Source organism: Fulmarus glacialis, unplaced genomic scaffold (assembly GCF_000690835.1).
Source record: "Fulmarus glacialis isolate BGI_N327 unplaced genomic scaffold, ASM69083v1 scaffold44491, whole genome shotgun sequence".
Classification (NCBI taxonomy): Eukaryota; Metazoa; Chordata; class Aves; order Procellariiformes; family Procellariidae; genus Fulmarus; species Fulmarus glacialis.
The window spans coordinates 10172-27183 of NW_009192977.1; the positions used below are offsets into that span (position 1 = coordinate 10172).

Sequence of the window (17012 nt, forward strand, 5' to 3'; positions counted from 1 at the left end):
AAAACATTCTGTCTCAAACCATAATTTTTCATAATAATACCATAAAACTCTACACTTGAAAGGAAGCATAAAAAGCAAATTCACCCTACCCCACCTTGCAACTTCACTAAATGTTGCCATCTCACACATCTAAACTGAAAAGACTGGGAACTTTGTATGAGACAGATGACAACAGGTCATACTTTTATTTCTAGCTCCTCCTCATGTATCTTAATAAAAAATGTAATTCAGACAAATGGACCGGATTTATTTTTTATACTTCCTGTTTATTAAAAATATGCCTCTTAATTAAAAAATGCCCCAAATACTCTTAATATATTTTCCCATGCCAGCCACTGTGCTGAAGTGCAATAAGTCATTTGCATACTCCAGAGGCCATTTCCAACTAAATTAAATTATTCTGACATACCTGCTTCTTCAGTTTCAGCATCATCTACAGATGTCATTGATACTCCAAGCTCCAGGCATTTTTTCATGTGTGCTTTAGACTTCATATGTTTTGTCAGATTTCCTGTGGATCAAAGATTAATCTAATTAACGGACAACAGCAAAGATCACTCTCCAAGTCAGGTTTTGGTGTATCTTAACTCCGTTATCCTGCAGATGGGGGTTTTTAGTTTTAAAAAAACCACAACAGACAGGGCTGACTCATCCAGCCCACTGCCCTCAGAGCCTGTTTTAATGAGAGTGGGTTTTTATATGTTCCAAAAAAAAAAAAAATCAAATATACTTAAACTCAGGGCCTGAGAGGTATATAGGCATCTCTCCAACTTTCCACATGACATTTAGGCACCCCAGCAAGATAAAAAACTCGCTTTTGGATGTTATCTATCCCTGGGCTCAGTGTTCGCGATACGTGCAGACTGCCCAGACATCGAAGTAAGTCCAATGCACACCAGCCATTCAGGGCTCACATTCCTAGTTTCACAGTGGTACTTTCAAGGGCTCTCCCACTTACTTCACATGTGGGCTCCAAATGTTCAGTGTGTTCGAGGCATTTTGAAGCAAAAGTACCCCACAAAAAAGACATTTATGGGAGACTTCTCTATGCAAGTTCATCTAGCTGCAACCTCTGAACTGAGAGGAGCTGTACTTACAGCATTCACCTGGGATGTGGTAAATCCAGGTTCAGCTCCCTGCTTTGGAGTACAGATCTGAACCAGACACAGCAGGGATTTGAAATCAGATCTCCCGTTCCCCTGAGGGAGCAATCTAACACTAGACTATTGACTTTCTGGAGTGCTTGTCTTGGTCTGTCTTTTAACAGATAAGAAAACTGGGTTGAGACTGGCCCCGAGAGACATTTCATAGCAAAGAATCTTGAGCACAAAGCACAAGCTGGAGAAACAAGAATATCACTCTAATCCATTCAGTCACATTTGCAACACCCAACCAGGAAAGCATGGCACAGGCAAACCCAACCCACTACCAAGTCACGGTAGTGATACTTTCCTTCTTAGCTCAAGGAAAGCACTCTGTGAATGTACCTATGCTGCTTTTGGGACCCCGACCAGCGTCTCTGGATGGTGCATGTGGCACATGCAACATGGGGGAGGAACATTGCACCACTCTGTTGGACAGTGGAGGTGTGCTTAGAAGCTCACAAGCCAGGCTCCTCTCCTCTGACTTTCAGTCCCAGCTAGTTCAAATAATTCCCTTGTCAGTAAGAGTTTGCTACTGTGCCTGTGCACTGCATGAAAAGTCTAACTTGGCCACTGATGCCTCCGGATGGCTAAACGCTCAGGGTGTACACTGAAAACCTAAGCACCTCTGAAGGTCTGTCCCCTACTGTTCTCAGCAAAATAGCAACAATAGTTATGAGGCTGACAACTCCTCATAAGCAGTAATACACCACTTAAACGCTTCTTGTACTTTGAAGGCTAACTTAGTCTCTTCCTACTCATGCCCTTCTTGTGCAATAGCATACCACCTCCTCCCTGTTTCTTCTTCTCTGCCAGAAATGCCAGCCTCAGCAAGCAATTTCACATTTCTTTCCATGCCATCTCTTCTGCCTGGAATGTCCTCTCCGAACACAGCTGCAAAACCACAATCCTCCTTCAAGTCCCTCCTCAAGACCCATTCCTCCAGCAATGTCAAATGTAAACAATGATCTGAGAACAGCTCACCAGATGGTCTATTGGGACTATGAACGAGCAGCTCCTTGTCTTTGTCTCTACACCCCCATGAAAGTTCTCATCTTAAATTAGGTTGATGGGTCTACTACCATCCATCAGCTATTCCCATCTTTGGCAGAGGAAGAATTGCTGGAGTCATGGAAACTATTACAATTCTCAATCCTCAAAACAGCCATGAAGCTGCACTGGGATCTTGGGAGAAATTTTCTTCAGCTTCCTCTCTCCCCCTTCAAGTCAGTTCACCGCACTGGGACCAGAATCCATTTCCCTTGTCTGCCAAAGAGAAGCTAAGAAACTGAGAATGTAAGGCTTGTTTGGGCTGTGCTACAAAGAAATGCTACCAAAGAAAAGGATTTTTTTCTTTTAAGAGATAGTTGCAACGCAAATCCAAATTCCGAAGAACATCATTATCTGTGGCCTCAGGGTGACAAATGGAAGCTTTTTCCTGTGCTGATAAATACATGTGAACACAAGCTATCAGATCTCTATTCATAATTAATGCCACAGTGGATGGAGTGGCCCATCTGGGAGACATACATTATTTATAAACTTGAAACTGACCCACTGTAAAGCCTGTGAAGGCATGTTTTCCTCAGCAGCTGATGCTCTGCTTCTACATTATGTCATAACAAGTGTACTCTCCTGGTAGCATTTAAGTGTTGCTGCAATTAAAATTTGCACCATGTAACAATTTTGGCAGAAAGTATTATTCATAAGGGCGGTTCTTATGCTACTACATTTTCTCTGCAGACAGATGGACCAGCAAAGAGCCTATAGCTCTTAATAAAGCTATTCAAGGAGTCTCGGAGTCTCACAAAATCGCTGGATCAATTAACAGAAGAGAAAAACCTCTCTCATGAAGTCCTGTATACATAAACACAATGATTTTATTCTGAAGAAAATTCTCTCCGTGATTGCAAAGGGTTCTTGGATTCCAGATGGCAAAATAGCTCAAGATTTGTTTGGGAAGTGGCAAGAGTTCAGCAAAAAGGGTCAAGTACCTTTAGTTTTGAAGGCAAAATTGCACAACTTGCATACATAAGGCCGAACATCAGTATGAGTGCGGATATGTTTTTTGAGCATGCTTGGCTTTTTGCAGCGAATTCCACATTCTTCACAAATGTACTTTCCTCGGCCACGACCTCTGACATAGACATAATCCTCATTTGATTTATACCTGTTGGAAGAGAGCAAGCATTTAAATCATACAAACTCTAGGTCACATATATGCACAAACATCACCTCTATGCACCTGATCCTGATCCTGTATATATCTCATCACAACAAATCCACAGAAGTCCATAGGAGCTACGGAATTTTCAGGCTGGAACTCACGAAGTATTTGCCTTTCAGGGAATACACTGGTCCCAACGTGTTTTAACAATATGAGACCAAAGGGTTGCAGTATGAGAATAGTATAAACACCTTGTCAGGAAACAGATTAGCTACTATCATAGCCGAAACCAGGACAGCTACTACTCCTATAGACACAGCACAGCTCCAAATACGAGTCTGCAGGTTGGATTTATTTCAGCTAACTGTAGTCTTGTTCAATGCAGGCATCTACCACCACTGAAAACAGCGTTGTTTAGCAGCATGGTTCATTTAACTATTTTAGTGTATTTATCCCTTGAGATCAGATAAATCACATCCTGGAAATGCCTGCTTCTCCCCATTAAGTATAAAGGGAATGCAGATGATTAGCAAGGATGTATGCGTTTACACCACAGATGCCTGAAGTTCCCGAAGATGGATTCCTCCCAACGGGACACCAAGTTGAGTTCACTCAGGTACATGCTGCTTTAGAAATAAGATGGGAAACTTCCAACCTGCATACTTAGCAGAAAGCTGTTAAAGGATTTTTTCTTAGTACAGGCATAAGCATTCCATGCTGTTTTTGCTGATTACATAGTGTGTCATTAGACAATAAATAAGATATGCAAATCTATGTAAAGCTGCACATTGCCTTTACTATCATGATAAATTGTTAATACTGAAATCTAAAAGGGCCCAGGGGATCTGCTCAGGCTGTTCTGAGGTTTGAAGAGTGCTGGGCGTTCCCTAGAGGGAGAATTTCATCCTCATTCACCCAAAGTAAAATCCAGAAATTGTGAGGACTGAGAAATAATATTTTTTCTGCCCTCTGTCCTCCATTGCCCTCTCCCTAAGCAGCACAAAGTACTTTCAGTACTGCAGATGCGCAGCCCACAAAATATCACTGGTACTGACAGTCAGTGCTTTAAATAAATAAGGGACTGTGTGAAAGATTCTGTTAATGTGATGATAACGCTACAAGAAGCAAGTGGCAATTTCTGGGTTACAGAGCCGAAATATTTTTCAAGTGTGCTTTTCTTAGATGAACACTTCTTCCATATGTTCAGCTATATTACCGGCAATATAAATACTGAAGCTAATATCTTAGAAATACATAAAACACTGTCCTGTTCTCACGTCCATCTTGTTATCTATTAAACACATCAGCTCCTCTTTCAAATGTGGATGCCTAAATTCATTTTTTTTAATCTCCTTTCCAATATAGTTGGCCCTCTCCCTTTTCCTTCATTGTTCCTTGTACCATGGGCAAAAATGGCATAGTCTAATTTCATTTAATATTTAGCCATCTCTCTAGCATGTTTTTTGGTATAACATTTCTGGGATTCTGCTTTTCTGTCTGCCCCATTTCTTCATACACACATGCCAACAACTCCTAGTCATCCTTCTATCCACTGCTTCATCAACTACCTCCAGGCTTTCTCCCACAGACAGAAAAAATGTCCATTATTGTTTGAAAGACTGCCATTTTATCTTCTTTTCATCTCTCCTTCCAGTCTGATTTTGCTGGGATGGAGTCTACCATATCACCCCTGATTGATACTGGTAAGATAAGTGCTGTGTTATAACATGTGCTTTTCTGTTGCTCTGCTGTTCCTCTGCCTGACCTCATTCCACCGGCTTCTGTCACCTGTCAGATCCCATTGGGCACAAAGACAATTAGACAAGATCTGTCTCTACATCATTCATATGGAGGGTTCTCGGCCATAATTGACCCTGACTTTCTAAGTATGCTTCACCATAACAACAACTGTAAGAGAAATGACACACACAAATTTGACATTTAAAGAAGGCCTCATCCAAAACCTGAAGCACCAAAAGACTGAGTCTTCGGTGATTATCTTTCTAGTCCCCAGGAGTATTAGATCTTACTATTAACTCATGCCTCTCTCAAAGCTTTCAAAAATTTCCCCCTTCTCACTACACAACTTTCGTATAAGGACTATGGTCACTGCTGCTCTGAGCTTGATTTGAGTGGGACTCTAGAGTTAAAAGCATTAACAAGCTTCAGAGTCCTGCAATTTCTATCCAAAATGTTATTTTATTGGGGATTTTCAATTAGAGTCTATTACTGATAGATATAAAAGAGCAAACATAAGCAAACTGTGAACTCTTGCTGTCAGCTAACAATGTCATTAAGCCAGATGTCAGGCGAGTGGGCATGTTTGCCCTGTCCCTCCTTTCTTTTCACTTCACACCGTTAGTAACTAACTAACTGTACTGCAGCAAGTATGGAACTTCAAGTTGCTGCTTTTCTTTGAGGAACACCGCTTCATATCCCATCAGGGTTTTGCAGTCACAGATGATGGAAAGCAGATTTTGTGATTCAGATCATTTCATTTGAATCAAGCCACCTGCCAGAGGTAATAATATGGTTGTTAGTGTCTTCCTTCAAATGCCCTCTGATGCGATGCTTACAAACTGCTCTTGCCAGGCTTTGGTGCAGCGAGGTGGTGACGTGCTGTGACGTCTACTCTTCGGCTCAACACCATTAATTCTCTTCCTTCAGCTTCTCACTCATCCCCAGCCCCGTCTATTTGCTTTCTGCCCACCTGCCATACGAGCGCCCCACTCCCCTGGCACAAGGCAGCTGCACAACTGCATTTCCCTGCCTAGGAGACAGGCCTTCCCACAAACCCAAAACTGACAACTGCAGATCTTTCTCAACTATGGATTTTGAATTGCCTTCTTCGCACTTACAAAACAAAAGCAATCAAGAAGCCTAAGCAGATCCACTCCCCAAGACAAATGATAAACAAAATGAAAACACCCTGCTGAAACAAGATATCGCCATGCATGCTTGTCTGTCCAGGGGAGAAAACGTGAAACGAAGACGACAGACATTTGCTGCATAGTTCAGTGCTCTACTTGCACGTGCTGAGATGATACCACGATAAGCTTGATGAGAGTACAGCAGAATAGAGAAGAACAGAACAGCTCTACAAACAGCCAAGAGCAAGCAAGCATGGAAACCCACCCATGTTAAAAAGTAGCTTTCAGAAATCATAAACAAAAACTTCAATAGTCAGGACAGAAAACAATGAAAGATGTGGTTATAATACCTAAAAAATGTTAGATCCATTAAAAAAACAGCCAACTAATGGAACCAATGAATCTACCCTTCCACAAATAATTCCTATAAAGTGTATGATAAAATTATGATGTGTAAGGAAACACTACATCATCTCATTCACTGTAGCTTTGCAAGTTATATGCTTCCATTGAGGAAGTCCCAGTCTATTGCACCAATTATTTGTCCCCCCGCCTCCAGAAATTAATGTGCACATCAAGGTTTCTTATGTTTTGTTTTACTCAGAGGATATCTAAACACAGCCAAGTATTACTAGGAGACATTTCTAGGTGACGTGTGAATTATATGACTTTACACAAATAGTTTCATAGACCTTATTGGTGTATAGGGAAACTTAAGATGGTGTAAGTAACATACAAAGTTTCTTAAAGAAGGTATTAAGTGGTAGAGGCATTTTATAGAGTGATCTGTAGCAGCTCACACTGATCTGAAACCTCCTTTAAGTTGCTTTTCTTAACACACTTTTACTCTTCTGACCTCTCATCACACAGCTTACATCAGTGCAGATTATCTTCAGCTGGGTGATCCAAATTCAAAAATGATACATAGTGGGAAGCAGGCAAAGTTTATACTTCAAAGTGGGCGTGAGTTGAAGCAACAGATCTTTAAATTTCTTGTAAACTTAGGCTCACCCCTGAATTTGGGTCACTCTTGTGTAGCCAGCCTACTGGCTTGGGTACTAGGACAATGTACAACTGCAGAGAACAGCCAGGATCAGGGTGTCTGGGCCAGCATACCTATAACAATCTCCAAAATAACATTTTCAGTCTTTCAGGCAAGATGTAGGCTATACTCCTTCGGTGTTGCGGACTACAGAAAAATGCCAACATTCATTTCATGGAGACTATTCAAGCGGAGCCAAAACACATAATGTTAATGAAGGACAACTGAGATTTTAAAGGGTACAAACTGATGGGAGAAGCAAATGGATGTACGAATTTCTCACATCTCCATCCTGACCTATTTAGTTACCCCAATAAAAGAGTGCTGTGAGACCATCTGAGTTTGGTAAGATTGAAAAACACATCTTGTTCAGCCACTTGACTATTCACTACTAACAACTGGCAAATTAATTGCATCGTGTCAGAATTCTGTAAAAGAAATTAAACAGTATCTTCCATTTTAGAGTATACTGCAGAGGCAACCAAGTGTCCATTTCATTTGCTTTTTATAACAAGCTTTGTAAGCCTCGAAACAATGTTAATGGGCTTTCAGGTCTCCTTTTTCCCTCTGTTATTCGTTTCTGTTATCACTTGAGTGATAGATGGCCATGGTAAAATTAAACACTATTTTATCCACCATACATGACAGATCTATGGATTAGGCTTAGATACCATAGATTTCATTGTCATCTTACATTTTGTCTCCAAAATCCCACTTCAGTAAATAATAAAAAATTACAAGAATAACAGTAAGCATGCCTAGCTAACCCATTCAAGTGAGTGGAGGTACACAGAGTCTAAAAATGGAAAGATATCCTCATGGAAGCCATTAAATAAAAAGAAATGGTACAGCAAATATCAAAATGTTAACCGTTTATCCATTTCTTTATGACCTAAGGAATGAAAGTAACAATTTTGAGTGAGTGCTCTCACAGATACAAAATATAATTGTCCTAATAGCAAAGTAGAGCCAAGAGTAAGTATACAGGTACCCTGCAGTTTGTTTTAAGACTGACATATACACAAAAAAGAAGAGGCTTGGGAGCTACAAGACATGGCAGGAATACAGGAGACTGTTCACATCCTAATTCATTTATATTCATTTTCAAATCTCTTTAAAATGACAGGCTGAGCTTGAAATTTCCAGTTGTGTTTTCTTACCCTCCTTCAAAGATTTTAATTCGTATCGGCTCAGTTTGTTTGGATGTAATGTCTTTATCTCCATGAATGTCTCCTTTTACTCTTTCTTTTATAATATTCCCCACTACTTTCTTTTCAAGCTTGCTGCCAAACAAGAAGAATGGCTCGTGTTTCATCTGTAGAACAAAGTCAAGGAAGGGTGTTACTGCTGGAGCACACAATAAACGCACACTTCATTTCAAGTACTTTTAACATTCCAGGTCAAAGCCAAACTCCCATTTTGGTGCAACTCTATAAGACAAATTAATTTGTCCCATTTAATTTGACCGAGAATAAGAGAGGGGGCAGCATGGACAAATTTTTACGAGAATAATCTTGTCAGAAAAGACAGCACCATCTCTTTCCTCAGAAAAAAATAATGGAAAAATAGAGATGGAAAAGCCTTAGAAGGTAATTTATTGCCATTACAGAATTTTCCCTGGCACCACTATCTAATGCTTAGTCCACGAGGAAGAGACAGTATGTAAAAGACATTAAATGGATCTGAAGATCCTTACTCAATTTTAACTTAATCTTTACTTACGAACGCACGTGGATGTTTGTGTCTGATACTGTTTGAATCAGGACATGGCAAAAGCAAAGGACAAAATAAAAGGAGATAATGTATCAGGCTCTGGCACACATGAAGGGAGGGCTTTAAAAGCCTCACTTTTTACATCCGATTTTGAAAATGGAGACAGAGACAGCAGAAGTAGCAGAGCTTGCAGAGGGGTAAACTGAGGCTCAAAAGTTGTCATGGGAAGATGTCAATGTCTGATTTCCCAATGGGGAATGTTTTTTTTAAAAAATCACTAACTTACATTTCATAGTTTACTAATATTTTCTCAAATAAAGATATACTAATTTAATTTTATTAAAACCTCTTATTTACCTGAGCAAACTGCTTCCATGCACTTGATGATGTCAGTTTACCAGCTCCAGGTCTATGCATAGCAGCCAGAGTGTAGATTTCCGTGGTGTTTTTTTGCTTGGACCTTAAAAGTGCTAAAGTGGTCTTTGTACTTAGCCCAGATGGGTTTGGGTTACAGGAACTTATACACCATGAAGCATAAACAGAAGATTTGAGGGTTGGTTGCTGAATATAATTGGGTTTCGTATAGTTTAAGAAACACCAGCTCACAGTAGTAGTGGTGCGCAGACTTGGGAACTGAAGGATCTGCTGAAAATCTGCTACGTCTGTCAGGAGAATGGTTGAGCCTGTGACTTTCCCGCTGGTGTTGGATGACATCTGGACTAACATCCCAAGAGGCAATTTTTGATGTTTCAGTTGGTCTTCTGGCTGAATTTCTCCTGGTGGCAATGAAGACCTCTGTGGACTCATGCTCATATCCGAGGCTGTTTCATCCACATCCAGTTCTTCTGGCGAGTCTCTTCCTTCAGAAGGGCCACTGGACTTCTGCCCTGGTGATGTGGAATCAAAACTGGAAAGTTTGTCCCTGCTCAGTGGGAAAGCATCAGTTGTTGGTGGGAAATCTTGGGATGATGAGGACGACAGCGGTGAAGAGGATGACATGGATGGCAGACTTTCTTTTGGCTCGGTAGCACAGCTCTGCCTTACTAGCTGAGGCTTCTGCATTCTTGGAAAATCTTTCTTTATATCTGAGTTAGTTAACTCAACTGCACTTAGCTCCTCAACTATCTGCCCATACATTTTTTCTTCTTTGACTCGTTTCTGCTGCTTCGTCTCCATGAAGAGCTCCAAGCTGCTGGCAGGTGAAAGCATTCGTTTACTTCCTCCCAAAGTAGAAGCCATGTCAGAACTGGAAGGCAAACACAGAGGAATTGGTGGCTCCAGTCCGAGTGGTAGTGTCTGCGGCACTTTCCACAAAGGATATTTTTCTAGCCCTCCATGCTGACCCAACATCTGAGCTATGTTAAATCCAATTCCTTGCATGGCTGCATTAGTTGCCAATGTTCTTTGAGAAACAGTCTCATCAACTTTACAAATTACGATTGCAGGACTGTTGCTCTGTCCAAGGATCTGGGAAATGCTTGTGTACATGACACTACCGTAAGATGGCACATGAGTTTGAATCCTGACGGGAACAACTGTTCCTGGCAAAGACTGTACAGATCCATCACTTGGGGAGTCAAAATCTGTCTGAAGATGCTGCTCAGAGGAGGTATCTGTTGGTTTAATGCTATGGTCTGACTGGTACTTAGCAAGAGTATTTTTTGAATACTGCCCAGATGTTCCTGAGTAATGCTGGTATGCTTGCTCTTTAGCGTGCACATAATCAGCTGGTTTCTTTCCAGTAAGTTCTGGGGCATGTTCCAGGTGATAACTTGGAGGAACGTCTGTTTGGAAAGGCTGTTTGACGTAAGATTTCTGCAGCTGTTGTACAAAATGATGCTGGAAGTGTAGAGGTTCTGTGCATGACTGCCACAAGACAGGCTGCTGAGATGGTGGTAAGTGAACCATGCAGACAGCTGGATATGGGAACTGAAACAAGGTGCTATGAATAGGGGGAAATGGGACTTTTTCCTGATGTGCAAATAGCTGCTGCTGCTCTGATGGATGTTTGTTAGGAATATAAGGTGCTTGTTGGATCAAGGGAGTCCTCAACATTTCTGGGCTGTCTGCAAGAAGAGCCTGTTGCTGGGCAAGGTAGGATGAGCTATTACTAAGCTGAGCACAAGAGCCAATAGCCTGTTTTCCAGAGTCATCTACCTGAATGGGCTGAAGTACAGAGGAAGAGGAGTGATGCCAGGCAAGCTGGGAGGAGCGAAGACCAGCCTGTGCATGTTCCATCTGCTCCTGCTTTATACTTTGTTCCATGCTCTGATCAGTCTGGGAAATCTCTGGAAAACCACTGAAGGAAGCCTGGCGAACCAAGAAGCATTTCTTCCTTTCTCGGGATGGAGACAGTGCTGTAGTAGGTGTCCCAGCTGAAGAGGCATGAGACAGGTTCCCGTAATCAAAGGATTTACTTCGGATCTCTGGGATTTCAGCAGCATGAGGACAGGGCATCTGTTCAGATGAGCAGCGTCTCATTTCCCTCTGATGGTGATGCCCAGGGACGGAAAGTGAGTAAGCACCAGCTGGAACTGTTAAAAACTCAGACTGTTTTCCAAACTCATCTTGTTTGGGAGGTGTGATGAACTTCATATTCTCTTCTCGTTCAAAGGACATTGAAAAACTCGAACTGTGGGACAGATTACTTTCTTGGCTAGGGCTGCGAGAGAGGCTTGTACCTGTGGACTCAAAGCTGGATTCTCCAGAGGAGTGCTCCATGTCAGCCAGTCGTAAACGCTTCTTTTTGGGTGGTAGCTTTTCGGCTGGAAGTTGAGAAAGGGTTTCACTTCTCTGGGGCCACTGGAATTCTTCGGTGGGTCTCTCCTGCTCTTTACTCTGCACTTCTTTATCTTTCTCGGGCTTATCTGGCTCCTCTGTAACACGAATTTCAGGTACCTGTATGTTGTGCTGGCGAACCAACCTGGGCTGCATATGATACGGCTGAGGCTGCTGGGATGGAGATGGCTTACTGGTGTCAGCAGCATTTTCCATTTGTGGAGCTCGGTCTGGGCTCATTGGGGACTCACAAATCTCACTCTCGCATGTTTCAGATGGTGAATAGATCTTCTCCTGCTGGCATGCAATATGTTCTGTAGATTCAGACCTTTCAAATGAGTTTGGCCTGCTCAATGAATTGGTGTGCTGAATGACAGAGATGACATTTCCAGGGGGCTTTCTAGCCAGTGATTCTGCAGTCTTCTCTTGCTCTGCAGTTAAGGATGAGTCTTCCAGAGAAGCTGCCGGGCTCCCAGACTGCAAGTAAGGCCTGCAGATTTCAGAACGCTCCACATGGCAATGGGCAGTATTGTCCAGGCCTTGAAGGGCAAATCCGCTCCTTGGCACTTCCTGAATTTGGGATTTGGGATCAAAGTCCAAAGGCTGAATTCCCCCAGTGGTGCCAGTCGTACTGCTGCAAAGCATGGGACTGTCCTCCTCATCTCCAACGCTCTCCTCTTTCCTGCGTTTTCTGTTTTCAAAGGTTGTTCCAAGCATGGATGGCACCGCCTGAGATTGTCCGAGTGGATCAACAAAGTACTCTCCCCCCTTGTTCATCCCACCTAAGGATGGCGAGTCCCTGTAGTTCTGCTTCTGAGCTTCAAATTCTTCCCACTTTCTGTAGTGCTTTCCACTGGCATCATAGTCATAAAAGGTCTTGTCTCCTTTCCTCTCTTTTAAGGACGGTCCTTTGTCACCTGCTGTCTGTCTGCTGGAAGCAATAATGATATTTTTCCCTGGTCTTCCATAATAGTCTGAATCTGAGTGCCCCTCCTGCACAGAGGGCAGTTCAAAGGCAGCCTGTCTTCTCAACATCCTTTGGTGGGATATTCCCACTGTCCCGGGGTAAAATACATCATCTGAGCCAGTCATCTTCTCATCAAATGAATGGCTTCCTCTCAGAGATGGGGGAATACTTAGGTTGTTTGCAGAAGAGGTTGGCATGGAGTTACTTCTAATAAGAGGAGAGGAATCTACTGGGGGCTCTAGAAGGACGGGCACATCACCCTGCTGACTGACTTGGTACAGGTTGCATTCACTTTTGATGGATGATGTGGTGGTCTGGGACTGTCTAGATTCTGTATTGCTGCCTGGATAAACTTGTGTAGATTTAATAGTGCTCAAATTACTGGAGTCAATGAGTTCTTCTTTATTTGGAGGCAGCTGAGAAATATGGTCCTCAAGCATCTTGATATCTAATCTGTTATTTAAAAGAGGTAATGGCTCTGCTTTGCCCTTTCTACCCATTAAACTGTGTTCCTGATTTGTTGTGGCTACTGTTACTGCTATCCTTTGATTAATCCTATAGAACTTCCCAAAGATGATCTCTTCGTAAGACTTTGCATTAGTATTTGGTGGGCTAATTTGCTGCTCAGCACTTTCTGAGCGGGAAAAATAACCAGAGTCAGTGCTTCCTTTACTGTGTGGGCTCAGGAGGTTTAATGACTGCTCAGAATCTTGCCCTTTTTTCTCTGACAGTCTTAGTGCAAGTCGCTGTTTAACTGTATGAGAGTCATCAGACTTAGTACTTAAGGATGGGTTTTGCAACATATCAGAGCCAATATAGGGTGAACTCTCACTGGGTAACTGAATTCCACTTTTAGGGATAATCAAAATGGGCACTTTCATTGGCCCCACCAAGGACTCTTCCATGGAGGAGTGAAAACTGCTCCTGCTAGCAAAGTCCAGGGGGAGCTGTGGGACGGGGCTCAGTTTGTCAGACCCTTCCACTAGGAGTGGGGTCTCCTCATCAGTGTCGGTGCTCTGCTCGCCGTCTGAATGTATTTCAGCTTCCACATCAATGTAACTGGCATCTAGGTCCAATTTAGAGACTGCTGACTCTGTGAAAGGTACCAATCCTGCTTTAATTGCATGGGCATGTGACTTCCTGTGCTTGTAAAGGTTGCTCTTCGTCTTGAAGGAGAAACCACAAGGAACACAAGGGTACGGTCGCTCCCCAGTATGAGACCTAATATGCTTTTTAAGTACACTAGGTTTGGCACAAGCCCGATTACAGTAAGGACAAATATACTTGCCAGGCTTTTTGGGTTTGTGCTCCTTTTTGTGAGCATCATCTGATTGTTCTAAAGATTTCTGTGAATATTGGCTGTATGCAGGGTTCAAACTTGAAATCTTCTTCCTGGAGAAACCTCCACTATGGCTATGCATATGGAAAGGAAACAAGTCCTCTGAGGCAACTGATTGCAAGTGGCTAGGAAACTGCCACGGAGGGCCTTCCAAGCTCTGATGTGGCTTTATGTTGTGCAAGAAGCCTTGTGGCAATGAATGCTGTGGGAAAGAAAGTGAATGTTGACATGAGTAAGGACTTGGACGATGCTGTGGGTATTGCTTCTCCGTGACTTGCTGTGCAGCTTCATTCGATGACACTAGTTTCCCAGAACTAAAAAGTTGTGCTGATGCTGTGTTTCCAATTTGCTCGTGATCTATTTGTGGTTGCCTCTGTACTTCTTGATTGCCAAAAGTGCTCATCTTAATAACAGCTGAATGTTCTTGCCTCCATCTACTTGGTACTTTAGCAGTTTCTCCAGACCTTGAGGTAGCTTTTTGCCCTATAGCTGTGTCCCCAGAGTCCATTTTGTTACACAAGGTCTTAAGTGCTAGTTCACTTGAAAGCTGTGCAGACACATGGAGTGTGTCCAAAGCTGTGCTTTTTAAAGTTTTGTTGCTCCCATTTTTCCAGGGCTGTTGCAAGTTCACAGACTTTTCTTTCTCTTTGGAACTTTCCACGCAGTAGTCTATAGGCATTAGATTTGTGTCTGTACACTAATGTGAGTATTATACAGTTCTGTTCATGGCAGGAACTTTCCTAAACAGTTTATTACACATTTGCAAAGACTTGTTATAGCATTTGGACATTTTCCATTGTTATTAAATACTGAGATGCAGAATGACCCAGAGATATTTGTGATCTACTAGAGCAAAGTTCTCTTCATCTCTTCCATGGTGACACAGTTATCTGTAAGAAAGAAGCAAAAACAAAGAAACCACACACACCAATTAATACAGCCGTGCAAAATAACATTGATGCAGTCAGTTGCACTTTCATTAAGCCCTTCATGAAAAATATCGAGGGACTTAAGTAAAGGTAACTACATTTCACAAAACCCCCTTTTGTCAGGAGACACAGTAAAGACTGGCTCCAGAGATTGCACACCACCGTCATCACTACTCAATAAATGCCTTAGGAACAGAAAACAGGGATCTAGGCTTTCCAAATTAAAGAGAAGCTTTGGAAGGCTTTCTGGGGACAGTTTAAAGGCTTGATTCTCAGAAAGTCCGCCACCTACTTTCAAAGCTCTTTCAGCAAATCGCTGCTGAAAAGGGAGTCCTAACACCATAGGTGGGAATTACCTTATCCAGTATTACTGACCTAACAGTTCAGACATGCACTTTAGCCACCTGGCCTTCCTCTAACGTCAGAGGATCAGTACTTCCAGAGAAGAAATGGTTCCATATCATGATCGGTACTTCAGACATAGGGGATGTCTGTGCATGTGGCCCTCCACTCTGGAGATGCCTGTTTCTCACTGTCAGCTAGGCAGAAATCCTAGATGCCTACCTTGGAGTATATACTAAATTTTACGATGGCTAAAGTGAGGTACTTCTTACCTTGGACTATCTAACTGGTTGGTCACCCTTTTAAACTACTTTTAACAACTTTTTAATGTCTCAGAATGTCTTACTAGAGGTAAAACACTTATTAAAGAAAGGAGCTATGACTGTGTTTATGCGCCTTTAGCATTTTAGATTTCAATGTCGAAATTTCCATCCAGCTATACATATACTGTTTATCCTTAAATGCAATAGGTTTCCACAGTTCTATTATAAAGAAGAAATGCTCAGAGGTATGATTTTCATAGACAAGTACAGTATTTGAATATGAACAATGTAGGTTTCCTGCCTCCGCATTATCCAAACACAGGATATTTTCTGGACGTGACAGTGAGAATTATAAAGACAGTCATGATTTTACAATAGCGAGGAAAAGGGTAAAAAAAGCAGTATTAGAGACACTGGAATATTTTTTATTCCTACAGTGGAAAAAACTGAATTGGGCTTGAAGAACCATTAGCATTAGCAAAGAGCAGGAAAACACATAGGGAATAGGAATATATGATTTTTTTTCAGCATAAAACAATTACCTGCATCTTCTAGGAATTTAATAGGCATGACTATCTTCAAATTTCCTGTAGTAAAAAAAATACAGTCATAAGAAATTCTTGATATTAAGCATAATGCTGAAGAAAGTTTTCTATTCTTTACAGCAGAGGCCTGAAAATTTCATTTATCCATCCACTGGAAAAAATTCATGTTGTGTCTTAGAGGTCAGAGCAACCACATTTTGAAGAATAATGAGTGTGAGTCTTTTTAAAGTATTTAGGTTTCTAGTGTGTAGATGAATAACTGCAAGTGTGAACTGATGCAGCCTCACGTTCCTGTATTGGTCAAAAGAGAGCTGCCAAAGTCCCTCTTCATTCCCACGCCTTTGCTAAGCCTGGATTATCCCCGAATCCCATTGGCAAATCCCATTTCAATGCCTCTCTCCAGCTAACACTTTTAGGCTCCAGGCCTCTCATTAAATGTTTCAGGGACCAGAACGAAATCCTGACCAGGGTGTCACCACTCAGGTACAAGAAAACATAGTGAAACACGAGTAGGCTTCCAAATCAGTTAACACCAGTGGGATACTGCTCAAGAACATATGGCTGCCTTCTCAAAGAAGAAACCTACAGACCAAATACATTATTAAAAGGGCTATGATCTTATTGGCATCACGGAGACGTGGTGGGATGGTTCCTATGACTGGAGTGTTGGAATGGAAGGACACGGGCTCTTTAGGAAGGACAGGCAGGGGAGTTGAGGAGGGGGTGTCGCCCTCTATGTCAAAGACCAGCTGGAGTGCATGGAGGTCCACCTGGAGATGGATGAGGAGCTGACCGAGAGCTTATGGGTCAGGATTAAAGGGAGGGCAGGGACAGGTGACATTATAGTGGGAGTCTGCTGCCACCCTACCAGGAAGACCGAGCGGACGAGGCCCTTTATAGACAGATAGGAGCAGC

General features: G+C 42.2%; 1 protein-coding gene across 2 annotated transcripts in view; it reads right to left on the reverse strand.

The window, feature by feature from the left end:
- The window catches only part of HIVEP2 (human immunodeficiency virus type I enhancer binding protein 2), a 24843-nt gene extending 10146 nt beyond the window's left edge, over nucleotides 1-14697 (reverse strand). Inside the window, exons 1-4 of one of the 2 annotated variants that reach the window (XM_009587278.1) lie at nucleotides 9292-14697; nucleotides 8382-8536; nucleotides 3137-3312; nucleotides 410-511 (exon numbers count right to left, since the gene is read on the reverse strand). In XM_009587278.1, the coding sequence (XP_009585573.1) occupies nucleotides 410-511; nucleotides 3137-3312; nucleotides 8382-8536; nucleotides 9292-14697 (5839 nt within the window). The remainder of the gene's footprint in view (nucleotides 1-409; nucleotides 512-3136; nucleotides 3313-8381; nucleotides 8537-9291) is intronic. The other variant, XM_009587279.1, reaches the window with a different exon arrangement.
- Between the last annotated feature and the right edge of the window lie 2315 nt (nucleotides 14698-17012).